General features: G+C 51.5%; 1 protein-coding gene across 1 annotated transcript; it reads left to right on the top strand.

Moving 5' to 3' along the window:
* Positions 1 to 528: 528 nt before the first annotated feature.
* ANKK1 (ankyrin repeat and kinase domain containing 1) lies at positions 529 to 7,409 on the top strand (the record flags this gene model as incomplete). Its single annotated transcript, XM_041458178.1, has 8 exons — positions 529 to 722; positions 2,540 to 2,834; positions 3,172 to 3,323; positions 4,184 to 4,233; positions 4,318 to 4,473; positions 4,688 to 4,806; positions 5,680 to 5,725; positions 6,070 to 7,409. Coding segments are annotated over 8 exons (2,352 nt in total), but the record flags the coding sequence as incomplete, so codon positions are not given.
* Between the last annotated feature and the right edge of the window lie 7,109 nt (positions 7,410 to 14,518).

Here is a 14,518-nt window from a genome sequence, read left to right as displayed (position 1 = left end):
CTGGGGAGTTTTTTAACTCCGTTTTTCATCTTTCTGGAGTGTTTTCCACCTCTCCATCCAGCTACTTCTGGGTTATTTTCCCCTATTCTCTCTGGAGTGTTTTCCATGTCCCTCATGTACAATTCTGCCTGGTGGGTTTCTCTGTTCCCTCCAAGCCTCACCCTGCCCCAGGTCCCACCTCCCTTCCCACAAATGCTTCAGGTGAGGAATCCCACTCTCAGCACACAGCAACCACTGAAGACTCATCCTCTGCACCCTTTCCCACCTGAAATTCTTTGAGGATTTACCCATCCAGTGCTGGATGTGAGAGAGCAGAGCCACGCTGCCAGGCTGGAGCTGAACCTGAGTGAAAAATAAAATACATGAGCATTTGAGCAGAACACTGAGCGGCCACACTGAGGATCCACCTCTTGGCAGGAGCTGCCAGGGCTGCCCTGGGGTGAATCCCCACCTCCCCGGGCAGGGCAGGGCAGGGCAGGGCAGGGCAGGAGGAGCTCCTGTGCCTCCCCAGCAGGCAGCAGAGCCAGCTGTGCCATGGGCACGGAGCGGGGCGGGCAGCTGGGCAGCCTGACCGTGTTCAGCAAGGAGGATTTTGAGGATGAGTGGCTGAAGGTGGCCAGCGGGGGCTTTGGCCACGTGTACCAGGTGAAGCACAGGAGGTGGAGGACGGTCTATGCGGTGAAGTGCTCCCCGTACCTGCTGCAGGACTCCAGCCTGGACAGGTAAGCGCTGCTCTGCTCTGGCCACGCCAGCTGGATGGATTGGGGGATAAAACTCTGCAGGAAGGAGTTTCTGCTCCGTGGGAAGGGCAGGGTACTCAGAGGGAGTGGGGAATAGGAGTTCTGCCTTTCCCTGTCTCGTGTGGGTGCACAAGGAACACGGGGGATGGAGCAGGGCTGAGGCCAGCACCTTACCCACGGATAAAAGCAGCCTGGTGGGTTATTTACAGCTCCCACTGCACATTGGGCTGAGGTGTATCCATCAGACTGAATGAATCACCAAAAGCACCAGGTTTAAAGATGAGGGGCAGAGGATTTCCAGCTGGTTTTGCTGCCCTGCTCCCGTAGCCTCCAGACATCTCTTTCCTCTCCGCGGTGCACCTGCAGCTCCTCTCTGCTGCCTGCTCTGTCTCTCACCAGAGACTCTTCTGGTGCCCACCTTGTGTCTGGAGATGGAGCAGGGCCAGGTAATCACAACCACTGCTGATAACACATCCAATGCAGGCAGAGCTGATGGGAAAACAGCAGAGTTGATGGACTTATTTAATTTAAAATTTTATTCCCTTCAATTTGGAACGATCCTGCCAGGATAAAAATCTCACTCTTGTGATTTCTTCTTACGGACAACAACTGAATTCTGACTGAGCACTGATTGTCCTCAGTTTGCTCTGCAGATTCTACTTTTGCATTTTGTTCTTCTTTGTTGGGGGGGGGGGGGGGGGGGGGGGGGCGCAGAGTCAAATAATCCATTTGAATTCTGTAATTTATCAATTGTAGTAAAATACCTGAGATTCCTCAACCCACGGGTAGGTCTCACTGTGAGGATCCTGCCAGAGGAATTCTGGCAGAAGATTTTGCTTGGCTGAACCATTTTAGATCAATTAATGGCCTGGCCTAATTGCTGGCAGCTCAGCTCCGTTCCCAGGGTGTGCTTTTTAAAAGCACTCCTGGCACTTTGCTGCTTGGCTGCTCCCCCAAACTCGTTCAGCAGGTCGGGAGGGGTGAGCCTTTGGAGAATTTGGAGAAACAGGTCTGCCAGAGCTGGCAGGCAGCAGCAGGCACGGCAGGCTGCCCCTGGGAGCAGAGTCACCGTGGGACAGACACCCAGGGACAGAGCTGCAGGCACAGGAGGAGCTGCAGGGGTGGCCAAGGCGTGGCACGGAGCTGTGCCCGCTCCTGGCATCCTGCTGCCAGGGAACGCTGGCAATTCCATGGGTCCACAGAGTGCTTTGGGCTGGGAGGAGCCTTAAAGCTCATTTCAATCCTCCCTGCCGTGGCCAGGGGCACCTTCCAGTGTCCCAGGCTGCTCCAACCTGGCCTTGGACACTTGCCGGGATGGGGCAGCCTCTGGGAATTGCATGCCAGCCCCTCCTCGCTGTCACAGGGAAGGATTCCTCCCCATCTAACCCTGCCCTGGGGCAGTTTAAAGCCGTGTCACCAGTGTCACAAGCACAGGTTCTCTGTCCTCACTGCTAAGGACTGAAACAAGTGCCAGTTTTTCATCTCTTTCCCTGTGGTGGCTGAATAAACCACCAAATAAACCTCAGCTCGTTTTGAGAAGGCACAACACCATCCATGTCAGATTTTAGTCTGCAAAAGATCACTGTGTGGCAGCATTATCATCAGCTCAAGGGGGAATTTGGGATGAATCTTTTTGGGGTAGGCAGTGCTCAGAAAGGCTGGGTGTCACTAAGTTACTACAGAGTTACTGAGCCTGTGAATCAACTGATAAAATTTCTTGCTCCCAGTCTATTTTTTTTTTATTTTTTATTTTTTATTTTCTATTTTTTATTTTTTACTTTTTATTTTCCACTTTCCAGGACCAGCATGAACTGTCTAATGGAAGAGGCAAGCAAGATGGAGAAAATCAAATTCCAGCACATTGTCACCATCTACGGGGTGTGCAACAGCCCTCTGGGGATAGTGATGGAATACATGGCCAGGGGGTCCTTGGAGAGGATCCTTCCCACCCACAGAATGTCCTGGCAGCTGAAATTCCGGGTGATCCATGAGATGGGCTTGGCCATGAATTTCCTGCACAGCATGAGCCCTCCCCTGCTGCACTTGGATCTGAAGCCAGGGAACGTCCTCCTGGATGGGAACATGCACGTCAAGGTACAGCCATCCCTCACATCAGAGCCAGGCTATTTCTGCCAGACAGGGGCAGAATCCCAGCAAATCTGGTTCTTCAGGAACACCCCGTGACAGAGTGACCTGTGGGGTGTTTAACAAGCAGCTGCTGAGCAAATTACACGGTGTTCTCAGGGTCACACAGGGACTCTGGGCCAGCACAGGCTCCAGCTGGACTCAGTGGCTGCAGGCTGTCAGGTTTTGTCACGCTCCAGCTGCTCACACCTCCTCCTTCCCTGATCCAAAGATGGGAGATGTCTGGGTGACAGCAGGAGGGCTGAGTGTGAGCATTTTGGGGCAGCTTCCCTGTTCCTGCTTGCAGATCTCCGACTTTGGGCTGTCCAAGTGGATGGAGCAATCCAGCAGGATGCAGTACATCGAGAGCTCAGCTCTGAGGGGCACCCTGAGCTACATCCCCCCCGAAATGTTCCTGCAGAACAGCAAACCCCCGGGGATCAAGTACGATGTGTACAGGTGAGGGCTGGCCCAGGGCACCCAGGAGCTGTGACACCCAGCAAAGGGAGCTGAACACTGCCTCAGTTTGTTAAAATTCTGGTTTTCTGCCTCCTAGGATGTGGGGAACACACTGGGGAGCTCACATTGGTGGTGAGACTGAGAGGGAGGAGGGTTCTCTGTGGGTAATCATCATCCCAATGCACCTCCCTGGGAGCTGCAGGCTGCACTGCCCCAGGTGCCATCACACCCTGTTCCCATGAACAGGAGTGAGAGCAGAGCCCAAACAGCCAGTGCTGCTCTTCCATCACAGTCCCTGCTGAGACTGATTTTAAAACAATTCCAATATTGGCTTATCTGCCTCCGTGTTCAGCTTCATTTTGGTCAGGAACAGGCAGAGGAGAGATTTCAGCTTGGCTTTTGCCCTTTTGGGCGAGGAGCTTTGCAGCACATTCACACGAGCTCCACGTCCATGTCTGGAAATTGCTCAGCTCCTTGGCCTTTGCAGCACAGAGGGTAGAGGCAAGAGGGAAAGGAGGATTTGCACAGCCACAGGGACTTGCAGGAGCTAAAGGCTCGAAACCTCAATGTGAATAAAGTGGAAAAAGGCACTGAGAGCCTGACTTTGCCAGGAAAGGCCCCAAGTCACTGATTCACTGCTCAGACCCTTTGGAGGGTGATGACCCCACTCTGAAGGGAGATGCATGAGGCAGAACCACAAGGCCTGAGCCTTTTGGCCTGGGGAATGAAATCCTTCTGCTCTGGGAGATGAAATTCTTCCCTCCTGAAGAACGTCCTTCCTGATCTTCCCATTTCTGCAGAAGGCAGAAGCAATGAGTGCATTTCATGTCCAAGTGCTCACGGTCTCTCCTCCCTCGCAGCTTCGGCATCGTCATCTGGGAGGTGCTGATGCAGAAAAAGCCTTACACAGGTAAACACAAACCCCGCACCCCTGGAATGTTTACTGCAGCCCTTTTCCCAGGGAGAACACCCAGGATGTGCTGGGTTTTTCCAGGGGCCAACATGATGGCCATCATCGTGAAGGTGGCCGCGGGGAAGAGGCCGGGGCTGGAGCTCGTCAGGGACGACTGGCCCGGGGAGTGCCACCAGATGGTCGACCTGATGAAGAGGTGCTGGGATCAGGACCCCAAGCAAAGGCCCAGCTTTGCAGGTGGGACCGGGGTGTGGATCAGCCAAGGGTCAGCCCCGTGGGGTGATAAGCAGGGTTTGTGTCCAGTTTTCCCAGTTCCCCTCCGTGGTTTAACAGCTGGGTGCCCTTTTGCTGTCACACATCCCCTCATCCCTTTTCCCTCCCTTCCCACGTGGGTCCTGCCTGGCTCTGGAGCTGGGGCAGCCTGCAGAGCTGAACTGCTGTGCCCTGGCAGATATCCCTGTGGAGACCGACGTGCTGCTGGCTCTGATCCAGAGCCTGGTGCAGGACCCGGAGAACGAGCGCCTGGTCAGGAAGATGTCCCACAAACCGGCCATCTCCAGGAGCCAGCAGGTGAGGAGAACCCCCCTGCGCCTCTCAGCCAAGTCCTCTGAGTCTGCTCCATGTTCTTACCAGATCTTGAAGCTCTCTCCCCTCCCAAAGGTGCACCTCAGCACCTTCACAGGGTGTCTGCACAAGCTGTGCCTCTGTAATTCATTGATGGGGAGAAGACGCTTGCAAATTAATTAACAAATGCACTAAATGATAAAAGAGTCTGAGAGGAAAACCCTTTTCTGGACCTGCTCAGGTAAAGTGGGTTTATTATTCAGTCACTAAAAGAAACACAAGCAAACACAGAATCACAGGGTGCTGTTCACAGCACAAAAAACTGAGGATGTTCCACTTGGAACAATTCTTACAGAATTTTTTTTTTAAATAGTTTGAAATCCCCATGTTTCTCTGGCTAAGAAAAAAAAATCAGGCTTCTGGATAGTAACGATGTAATCCCAGCTACTGGAGTAATTGTGCCTAGAAAACAGAGAGAGATAGGAGCTGGGAATTATTGGTATTTAGAGGGTTTTGCCAAGCTGTGCAAGAAACCAGAGGCCTGAAGAAGGAGGGGCTTGGGGGTCCCTAAACAACAAAGGAAATAATTTTGGGATGCTGCCATGCAGTCAGGAAGTAGAATACGGGTGTGTTTGGGAGCATATGAGCACAAGGAGGAAAAGCTCATGGATACCCAGAGATCATCTTCATGTTCCCCCATTCCTGCTGTGTCGTGATTGGCTTAGCTGAGTTTTGGGTGCAAAAACAAGGATTGGATAAAAAACTCTCAAATGATGACAAAAAACTGCAGAGCAGCAGCAAAGGACTTGGTGCAAACATTACAGAATGGAAATAAACACTCTGTTTTATCCTTTTCCTTTCCTGCTTTCTGAAAACAAGGGTGACAAAGAGGAGTTCACCTTCCCCCGAGACACCAGGAGTGGGGGTAAGTAGGGGAATGGCTTTAGAATTGAAAATTATAAAAGGGGAAGCTGTAAAAGTTGTCTGTTTTGTTGTAGAAAGATGTGGCTCATAAGGTTTTCCTTGTGGGGGACATTTCAAATCAAGGAAAATTTTAAGTTAAGGAAAAATTTAAGTTAAGGAAAATGAACTATTCAGGAAACAGGTACTGTGAGAGAGAGGCCAAATGTCCCAGTGCTTGTCTGGCTTTATTTTACATTCCTCATCTCTCAAACGACTTCATGTCATTCTACCAAGAGTCACAGGCCCTCCTCCCTTCCTGGGAGTTTTTCACTCTTTTTTCCTCCCGTTTTTCTTCCCTGCCTTTAGGAAAGGACCCTCAGGAGGTTCCTCTCCCAGCTCCACACGGGGAGGCCGGCAGCCCCGAGGAGCTGGGGCCCGAGGAGCTGGGCAGGGTGCAGGAGAACGGCCTGACCCTTCTGCACCTGCTGGTGCTGCAGGGCAACGTGGGCAGGGTGCGCTTCCTGCTGGGCCGCGGGGCCGGCGTCAACGGCGCGGCGGGCGGCGGCTGCACCCCGCTGCTGCTGGCCGTGCAGCGCCGGCTCCCCGAGATCTGCTCCGTCCTCATCGAGCACGGCGCCGACGTCAACGCGGCCGACGAGGACGGCTGGAGCCCGCTGCACTTCGCGGCCCAGCACGGCGACGACCGCACCGTGCGGCTGCTGCTGGACCACCAGGCCCGCGTGGACGCCCAGGAGCACGACGGGTGGACCCCGCTGCACCTGGCGGCGCAGAACAACTTCGAGAACGTGGCGCGGGTGCTGCTGTCGCGCCAGGCCGACTCCAACACGCAGGAGGTGGACGGCAAGACCGCCCTGCACGTGGCCGCGTGCTTCGGGCACGTCGGCCTGGTCAAGCTGCTGGCCAGCCAGGGGGCCGACCTGGAGAGGAAGCAGAAGAACCTCAGGACCCCGCTGCACGTGGCCGTGGAGAGGGGCAAGTTCAGGGTGGTGCAGTATCTGCTGAAGAACGGCATCTCCGTCAACAGCCTGGACCAGAACCACTACAGCGCCCTGCACCTGGCCGTGGTCAGGGGCAAGTACCTGATCTGCGAGAAACTCATCAAATACGGGGCCAACGTGGAGCTGAGGACGGACAAAGGCTGGACCCCCCTGCACCTGGCCTCCTTCAAGGGGCACATCGAGATCATCCGGCTGCTGAAGGGCAGCCGCGCCCGGCTGGACGCCAAGGGCAGCATGGACTGGACGCCGCTGCACCTGGCCACGCGCTACGGCGACGAGCCGGTGGTCAGCGAGCTGCTGCGCTGCGGGGCCGACCCCAACACGGCCGAGAGGTCCCACTGGGCCCCCCTGCACTTCGCCGTGCTCAGGGGCTCCTTCCTCAGCGTCATCAACCTCCTGGAGTGCCGGGCCGACGTCAACGCCAGGAACAAGGTGGGCTGGACCCCGCTGCACCTGGCGGTGCTCAAGGGCAACATGGCCATCGTCAAGACCCTGCTGAAGGCAGGGGCGCTGCTGGACGTGGAGGACATCGCCGGGTGCACGGCCCTGCAGCTGGCCGTGAGGCACCAGCGGGAGAACATCATCACCCTGCTCCAGGAGGCCTCGGGGGGCAAACCCGGGAACAGGACTGTGAACGAGGCGAAGATCCCCAGACCCAGGCTTATCCCAGGAAGGACAGATCTGTAAATTCACCAGCTCTGGGATCTGCAGCTTGAGCTTTCCCACATCAGCTGTGATTCTTAAAGAACCTTGTCCTGTCCCCTGCTGATTACAGGAAAATATTTGCCCTTTTTAATGGAAGATTTTAAGCGTGAACACTCAGAGAGTAAAAGAAAATGAAGTTATTTGATGACAAGTTCTTTTCCAAGCTTGTAGAACGGTGATACTTTAGGCAGTGCTTTCCCTTCCTAAGCAGGGATTTATGCACCCCCTGTTCATGCAGGCAGTGCTGAAGCTGTGCACAGCACACACACGTCTTCCACAGCTTTTATTGCTTTCATTCCATGTTTTCCTACAGAGAAAATTGGTGTAAAATGGCCCTGGCACAGGTGGGAATTGAATCGTGAGATTCTCACCTGCTGCTGGCACAGCAATGTGTCAGATTTCCTGACATCTCCTTTCTGTGACAAGAATCAAATAAAACAAGGCAGGGAGGAAAAATCACTGCTAGAGAGCATTGAAATGGATGCAGCACAGGGAACAGAAATTCCAGAATAATCACACACGAGATCTGGCTGCTTGCAGGTCAAGGTTTGAGTCGTGTCTCTGGGGAGAAATAATTCCTGCTTTCCTTCAGGAAGATGTTCCAGAGCTCGATCAGTCCTGTGAAAAACATCTTCTTGGTGGGTTTGATTCCCTGGTGTGCAGCTCTGACAGCCCTGCTGTGCCTCCTGAGTCCCCAAACGTGCCTGCTGGGAGGGTGACTTGTCATGGCCTTGAGCTGGGAAGAGGCTGAAATAGAAACAAACAACCCCAGCTCTGCAGGAGAGCTGTTATTGCCTGATAACACGAGATTAAACAGGTTAAAAAGAGGGGTTAAAATGCCCAACCTCTGCTAATGTGGTTTTCATTTTATATTAACTTAAGGTATTGATGTGAATTGTATTCAAACTCAGTTTTTCGTGATGCTTTGGCACCAGAGCCTTTAGATCTCATTTAAAATAAATTGTAATGAAATGATTCATTTTTAACATTTGCCATTGGTGAAGTGGGGAGCTGGGCAGGTTATGAAATGAAATGCTGGTGACATTTTGGGTTGCAGGGAGTGTAAAAAATGGACTTTTTTTATTGCAACCACCAAAAAAAAAACCCCCAAAAATCTTGGCATTTCCCTGATTTACTTGCTCTTGATATTCCCTAATTTTGTCCAAGGAGGAGAGGCCTGGCTGAAGGAATTTTTGGGATGCTCAGACCTTCCTGTGCAGCTCCTTTCCTGAGCTTCAGCTCTATTGATTCAGCAAATGTCTCCTCTGCTCGGTGTCATTTGAAATATTTACCCAGAAGAAAAGAAATCCAATTGCCACACAATTCAGCAGCTCCTTTCTGTCCCCGCTCCGGCAGAAAAACAAAACTCAGCTCATATGTCATGGAATGTTCTCTACAAGAGCTTAATTAAATTTATAATGAAAATAACAGGGGATTAAGAAGACACGAGGGAAATACATTGCTCTTGCAGAGCATTCCAGAGGTGATAGAAGCAATTTGCAGAGAAAATTACCTGTTTGCTGCTCAGTTTCTATAGAAATTAAATGAGTCTTTACAAACTCTGGAAAAGTGCATTCCAGCCTCCGCTTTGTGACTGTGCAACTTGCAGCTTATTTCTAAAATTATTCGTAGATCTCCATCCCCCCACTTTTTTTTTTTTCTTTCTTTCCCCTTTTTCAACTCCGTTTCAGTCTTTTGTCCCTGCTGATGAATCTGCTGCTGATTATCTCACGTTCTTACCCAAAGTTCACGTCCCAGGCAGCTCCTGGCAGGGCACGGCAGCAGCAGCAGGGCAGAAACCTCCTAAATAATTCGTTTAGATTCTAAAAAATCAAAATTGTTGGCCGTTATGCCTCAAAACCCGTGGTTTTGGGGTACCCAGAGCTGCCTGGGTGGGCTGGGTGGTGTGTCTGGTGTTGGCAGGAGTTGTGGAATGACTCTGGAGCTCTGCCCTGAGCATCCCTGTGCTGCAGCAGCTCCAGACATCCTGAGCCACGGCGATATTTCCAAACCAATCTTCAAATCCCTCAGAAAATCCCCGCGTGGTTTGGGGTGGTAAAGACAGAAAACCAGAGGAGGGAAATTTCAGGTCCCTTAAAGCTGATCTTGTTCCAGCCCTGCTCCCTGCTGGGGCCACCCCGAGCTCTGTAAATCCTGGACGTGCTTTGGGCTGCCTGCTCTCCCTCTGCACCATCTCCAGCCAGGACATCCGTGGGGAAATGGATGGGATTTTCAGGACCCCGCGTTCCCTACGAGCAGCACACCAAGGAACTCAGATAAATCAATCAGCAGAGCAGGGGATGGTTTCACGAGGGGCTGGCACTGATTTCCTAAGTGCTCTCTCAGAGCTGGATCTGACTGTAATATAAATTCTCTGATGCAAAATTCGTTTGAAGGGGAGATGCTTGTTGTGATGAAAACGTGGACATTTCTGTGGGAAGTGTGGCTCTTCTGTGAGGGAATGTTCACAGGAAAATGTTTGGAATTGAATTTGGTTAAATCCACGTTTTGCATTGCTCCTGCTTCCCAGCGACTCTGATTTGTTTGTTTGGCAGTGCTGCAATTATGCAGATATGGGATTAAATTAAAATTAAAATAATGCTGCATTTTAGAGGAAAAGAGATCTGAATAAATACAGCTTGTGGGGGGGGAAAAAAACCCCTTATTTTTAGCAGAAATGCTTGTTTTTTTCCATAGCCCCTTAGGTGTGGAAAATCAAGATGTTTCTGACAGCAATGATGTGGATGTAGGAGGCAGTGATTTTAATGTAAGAAGGAATAGTGAATTCTCTGTGTTTCTTTTTCTTGCAAGGAGGTGGTTGTAGGCTCTGTGCTGTGGCAGACGTCAGTGTGAGACGTGCCTGGCTCTGCTCAGCCTCTCCCCGGCCTGGCAGGATTCCTCCTGCTCCCTCCCCAGCCCATCCAGCACTGCCCCGTGCTCTCCCCAGCCCCAGGGAGGGGGTTTGTCCCTCCTTTGCAATAAAACCACGTTATGCCCTCCAAAAGCAGCTCCCAGCCAGCTCCATCAGTGCAGGTGTGAGCTCCACTTGCATTAGAATAATGGGAAAGGGCCTGGCTGGGAATCAAGGAGCTCTTGCTGTTTGCTCCTAGCAGGCAGCTCATCCCCAGCAAGTTCAACATCTTTTGATCAGCTGCTGCTTCCCTCTCCTCTGGCTCAGAGCACTGCAGGGAACCCTTCTCCTGTGCAATTTGCTGCTGGCCTCCTTCTCTGGGAAAAAAAAAATAAATAAAAATAAAAAAAGCCCCACAAGCCACAAGCCCGAGCCCAAAAGTGATTATTTTTAAAGCCCGAGGTTCTTGGCAGTGAGAGGTGGAGTTCAGCTCAGTTTGGGGAGGAGATATCACAGTTCAGGCTCTCACTTTGGCAGTTCAGTGCTCCTCACACCCTCTGTGGCCTTGGGAAAAAATCTTTTGTACCCACACAAAGCCCAGGAAAAGATTTATATCTCTCTGAGGGCACCTCAGAGGTGCAGAGCCCCAAATCTGCTGCCCAGCCTGGGTTTGGGGGGTCATGGAAACCAGGGAATCTGTGAGTCCAAACAGCTTTTTGTGTGGCAAGGATTGGTGCTACCCACAGCAGGGAGAAAACCACCCCTGGAACATCCCTGCTCTGAATTCCCCTTAAAAATGTATCAGGTACAGAGACCACCTCCAAATGAGCCAGGAGGGAATTTCTTCTGAATAAAAAGAGATAAATAATCCCCCCCAGATTTGCTGGATAGAAAATGTCCCATTAAAGACTCCGAGTCCTTCTGGAGCCATCACAGAGAGGAGCATTAGGCCGGGCTCAGCAATCAGGAGGAGCAGTAATTAGCTGCAATAAGGGCTAAAATGAACCTTTGTTTGCTGCTGGGCTGCAAGGCCATGACTTCAGAAAGAAAAGGGAAACGTTACAGACACTGAGAACTGCCAGAATGGAGGTTTGGGGCATTTCTGGCCTGGTTCCGTGGCACTTGCAGCAGCCTGCTCCTCAGCAAGGCACAGCAGCCTTCTTATCACCAGCAAGGTTTTATTGCTGTTCTTTGGGCAAACCCTTCATATCTGCTCCAAGCAGGAAAAAAAAAAAAAAATCCTTACAAGGCGTTCAGGGAATTAATTTTCTGTCACCTTGGAAAAGACTGCAGGTTTTGCTGAGGCTGCTCTGCCTTTATTTTGTTGAAGTCTTTGTTTTGTAAGGATTTCCCCCAGGATTTCTCCCAGGAGAGCTGAGCAGGGCTCTTTGCTGCCCAGTGTGCTGCTCCTTTTGGCCGAGCAGGGTCGTGTTCTGCTCCAGGGAATGCTGGAAAACGCCACAGGACATGAGCCCACCCAGACATTGAAAAGTGGCAGGGAGGAATCATGAGAGAGAGAAAACCAGAGAAAAGGTGGAATTCATCTGAAATCCGGTGAGCTTGGAAAATGCTGGGTTTGAGGTCATTTTGGGGGTCTGGGAGCAGCTCCTGGGGCTTCCTTGGCCCCACAGAATCACTGATGCTGGGAAAGCTCTCCAAGATCACATTTTCCAAACTTTTGTACATCCCAGCAGGGAAGGGCTGGTGCCCAGCCCTGGAATCCACCTGGGAAGTCTGGCCTCGCTGTGTTTGTAGGCTCAGGGGGAAATTTCAAACTGTGCCTGAAACACAAGCACGGATTTGGGCATTTTGGAGACTTGCACAGCTGGAGGATGAGTCTGGCTGCAGAAAGAGCTTTTTGCCAGTGAGTTAAAGCTGTCAGGGCAGCCCCATGCAGCTCCTCCTGCCTGAACTCTCCTGCCTTCCCCTGCAGCACAGGGATGTGCTGGGCTGAGCCCCTGCATGGCACCCACAGGGGGAGAGCTTCCCCCTGGCCTTGGGGCTCAAATGCCTGTTCCCAGCTCTGCCAGCCTGGCTGGGTGAAGGAGAGTGGCTCAGTCAGTCTGCTCATTGAACACTTCCTTTTGCTCCTTTTTTTGTTTTTTTTTTTTTTTTTTAATTAAAAGGAGGCAGAATTTACTGTGATTTTCCCTGGTATCTCTGAATCACGTTCCAGGCCCTACTATTTCACTGTCTGTAATCTTCCCCAGTGATCCTGGCCTCAGCTTTGAAGTGATTTAGGGCTTGTTTATCACAAAGGCAATCAGACTTGTTCCTTCCCAGACACCCTGGAACTGCCAGGGAGCCGAATATTCCCTTTGCTGGGGGGGCTCAGACACAAAGGCAGAGCTAAACAGGTTAGCAGGCAGTACCTGAGCCCAGCAGAGCCCTGCCTGCACAGCCTGCCCTCCCAGCCAGCTCCAGGTGGGCATTTCAACATAACACCGTGAAGGAATGTGACCTGGAGCATCCCTCCAGCTGGGAACATGCACAGCCTCAATTACTGCAGCAGGAGATTGCCAGCCCGGTAATTCAGTCACAAATCTGCGTCCCCAAGGTTAATTTGGTGTGACTTTGGCTCTGGCTGCAGCCTCCAGGAGCTGAGCCCCTGCTCCTGGCCTGGGCAGGGCCAGGGGGTGTGCAGGGACAGAGGCACCAACATTTCCCCCGAGTGCTGGGAAGGATGAAAGTTGGACAAGAAAGAATCACAGATATGGGTGCTTGGCAGAAAGATTTTTGAATGTAGAAGCTGAAGAAGGAATAGAGATGGAAGCAAGTTTTGATATAGAAGCAAAGAATTGCTGAGCCATTCTTGCTGGATAAGGCAAAGGGTGTGTTAGTTAGAAGGGGGTTTTATGAATTACAGGATAAACCCACCCCAAACAGAAGATGTTTTTACCAAGCAGAAAGATAGCACAGCAAACAAGTCAGCAGATGTTGCAAGTAGAAAAAAGGTCTCTGAATTTTCCACTGCAAGAAAACTGAAAAACAACTTCTAGCTTCAACTGCAATGTACCAACTTTTAGTGATTGGAGAACAGCAACATGAATATGGTAATTACAGTAGTTATGATGGGCTATAGGTAGAAGTCAAGGTATAGATTGGTTCTTATGAATGAAGATGCTCAGCAAAGAAAAGTATAGAATGCACTGTAACCAAAATTAAAGGGTCCCCAGGCTGCCTGCAGCTGGAGCTGACAGCTGTGGGCACAGGCTCTGTCACCCACACCCTGGCCTGCTGTGACATCTTGGGTACAATAAACTGCATTTGGAAGAGCTGCCTGGAGTCCCACATCCCTCATTTCAGCTCTGACACTCCTGTCCCTTCTCCCAGCCCCCCCTCAGGGGTTCATCCCCAGCTCGGTTCTGGGTCAAACCCTCCCATTTCCATCATTCTCTCGCAGGGAACACAGCCCACGGCCCAGAGGGAGGCAGAGGCAGGAGCTCAGCTCTTTAATGTCATGGAGTCGTCACTGTTTGGTGTCATGGCATCGTCCCATGCCGTGGATTTGATCCAGGGTGGGCTCAGCCCTCCCCAGAGCTGGTCACACACAGGCTGTCACCCCAGAGCTGGCCCTGCTGTGAGCACAGGTCCCTCTGCAGGACCCACAGCAGCTGCTCTGCCATCTTTGCTGGTTTTTTGGTTTTTGGTTTTTTTTGTTTGTTTGTTTGTTTGTTTGTTTTTTGTTTGTTTGTTTGTTTTTTCCCCAGCAAACTGAAAGAATGGTGCCAGCTCAAAGTCACTTTTGTGTTTGACAGGAGCTGTCCCAGGGGGAGGGAGGTGCTCAGAGGAGATGTACATATTTGTTTGGACTGGCACTGACTGCCCATTTCTTCACACAGAGGAGCTCCCAGCTCATAACCTGTCTCGTTCAATCAGATTTGCAGCTCCTGGGTTTCCCTCTGAAGCTTTGTACATTTTCCAGCTGGTGATTTGACAGAGCTCTCTGAACTCGCGCTCAGGAGCTGCTCAGAGATTCTCTGTGTTGCTGTTAGCACTTGGAGACGAGATTCCATTTCTGGCTGATGTCAGTTTGGGCTTTTCTTGCTTTTTTTCACACGGCCTGAATAAAAAAAAATCAGCTTAGTGGTTGCCCTGTTCAATAAATATTAACGACGGCTGTCAGGAACCATTTGATGCAGTGGCAAGGGCTGAGGTTATGACCTGGTTTTCTGCCAGGTGAGGTTTGCAGCCCTTTCCATCTGCCCTGCACACAGCTCACAAGGATTTATGGAACAGC

This window comes from Pyrgilauda ruficollis, unplaced genomic scaffold, assembly GCF_017590135.1.
Source record: "Pyrgilauda ruficollis isolate IOZ18807 unplaced genomic scaffold, ASM1759013v1 scaffold126, whole genome shotgun sequence".
Lineage (NCBI taxonomy): Eukaryota > Metazoa > Chordata > Aves > Passeriformes > Passeridae > Pyrgilauda > Pyrgilauda ruficollis.
This window is presented reverse-complemented; position numbering and strand designations above follow the sequence as displayed.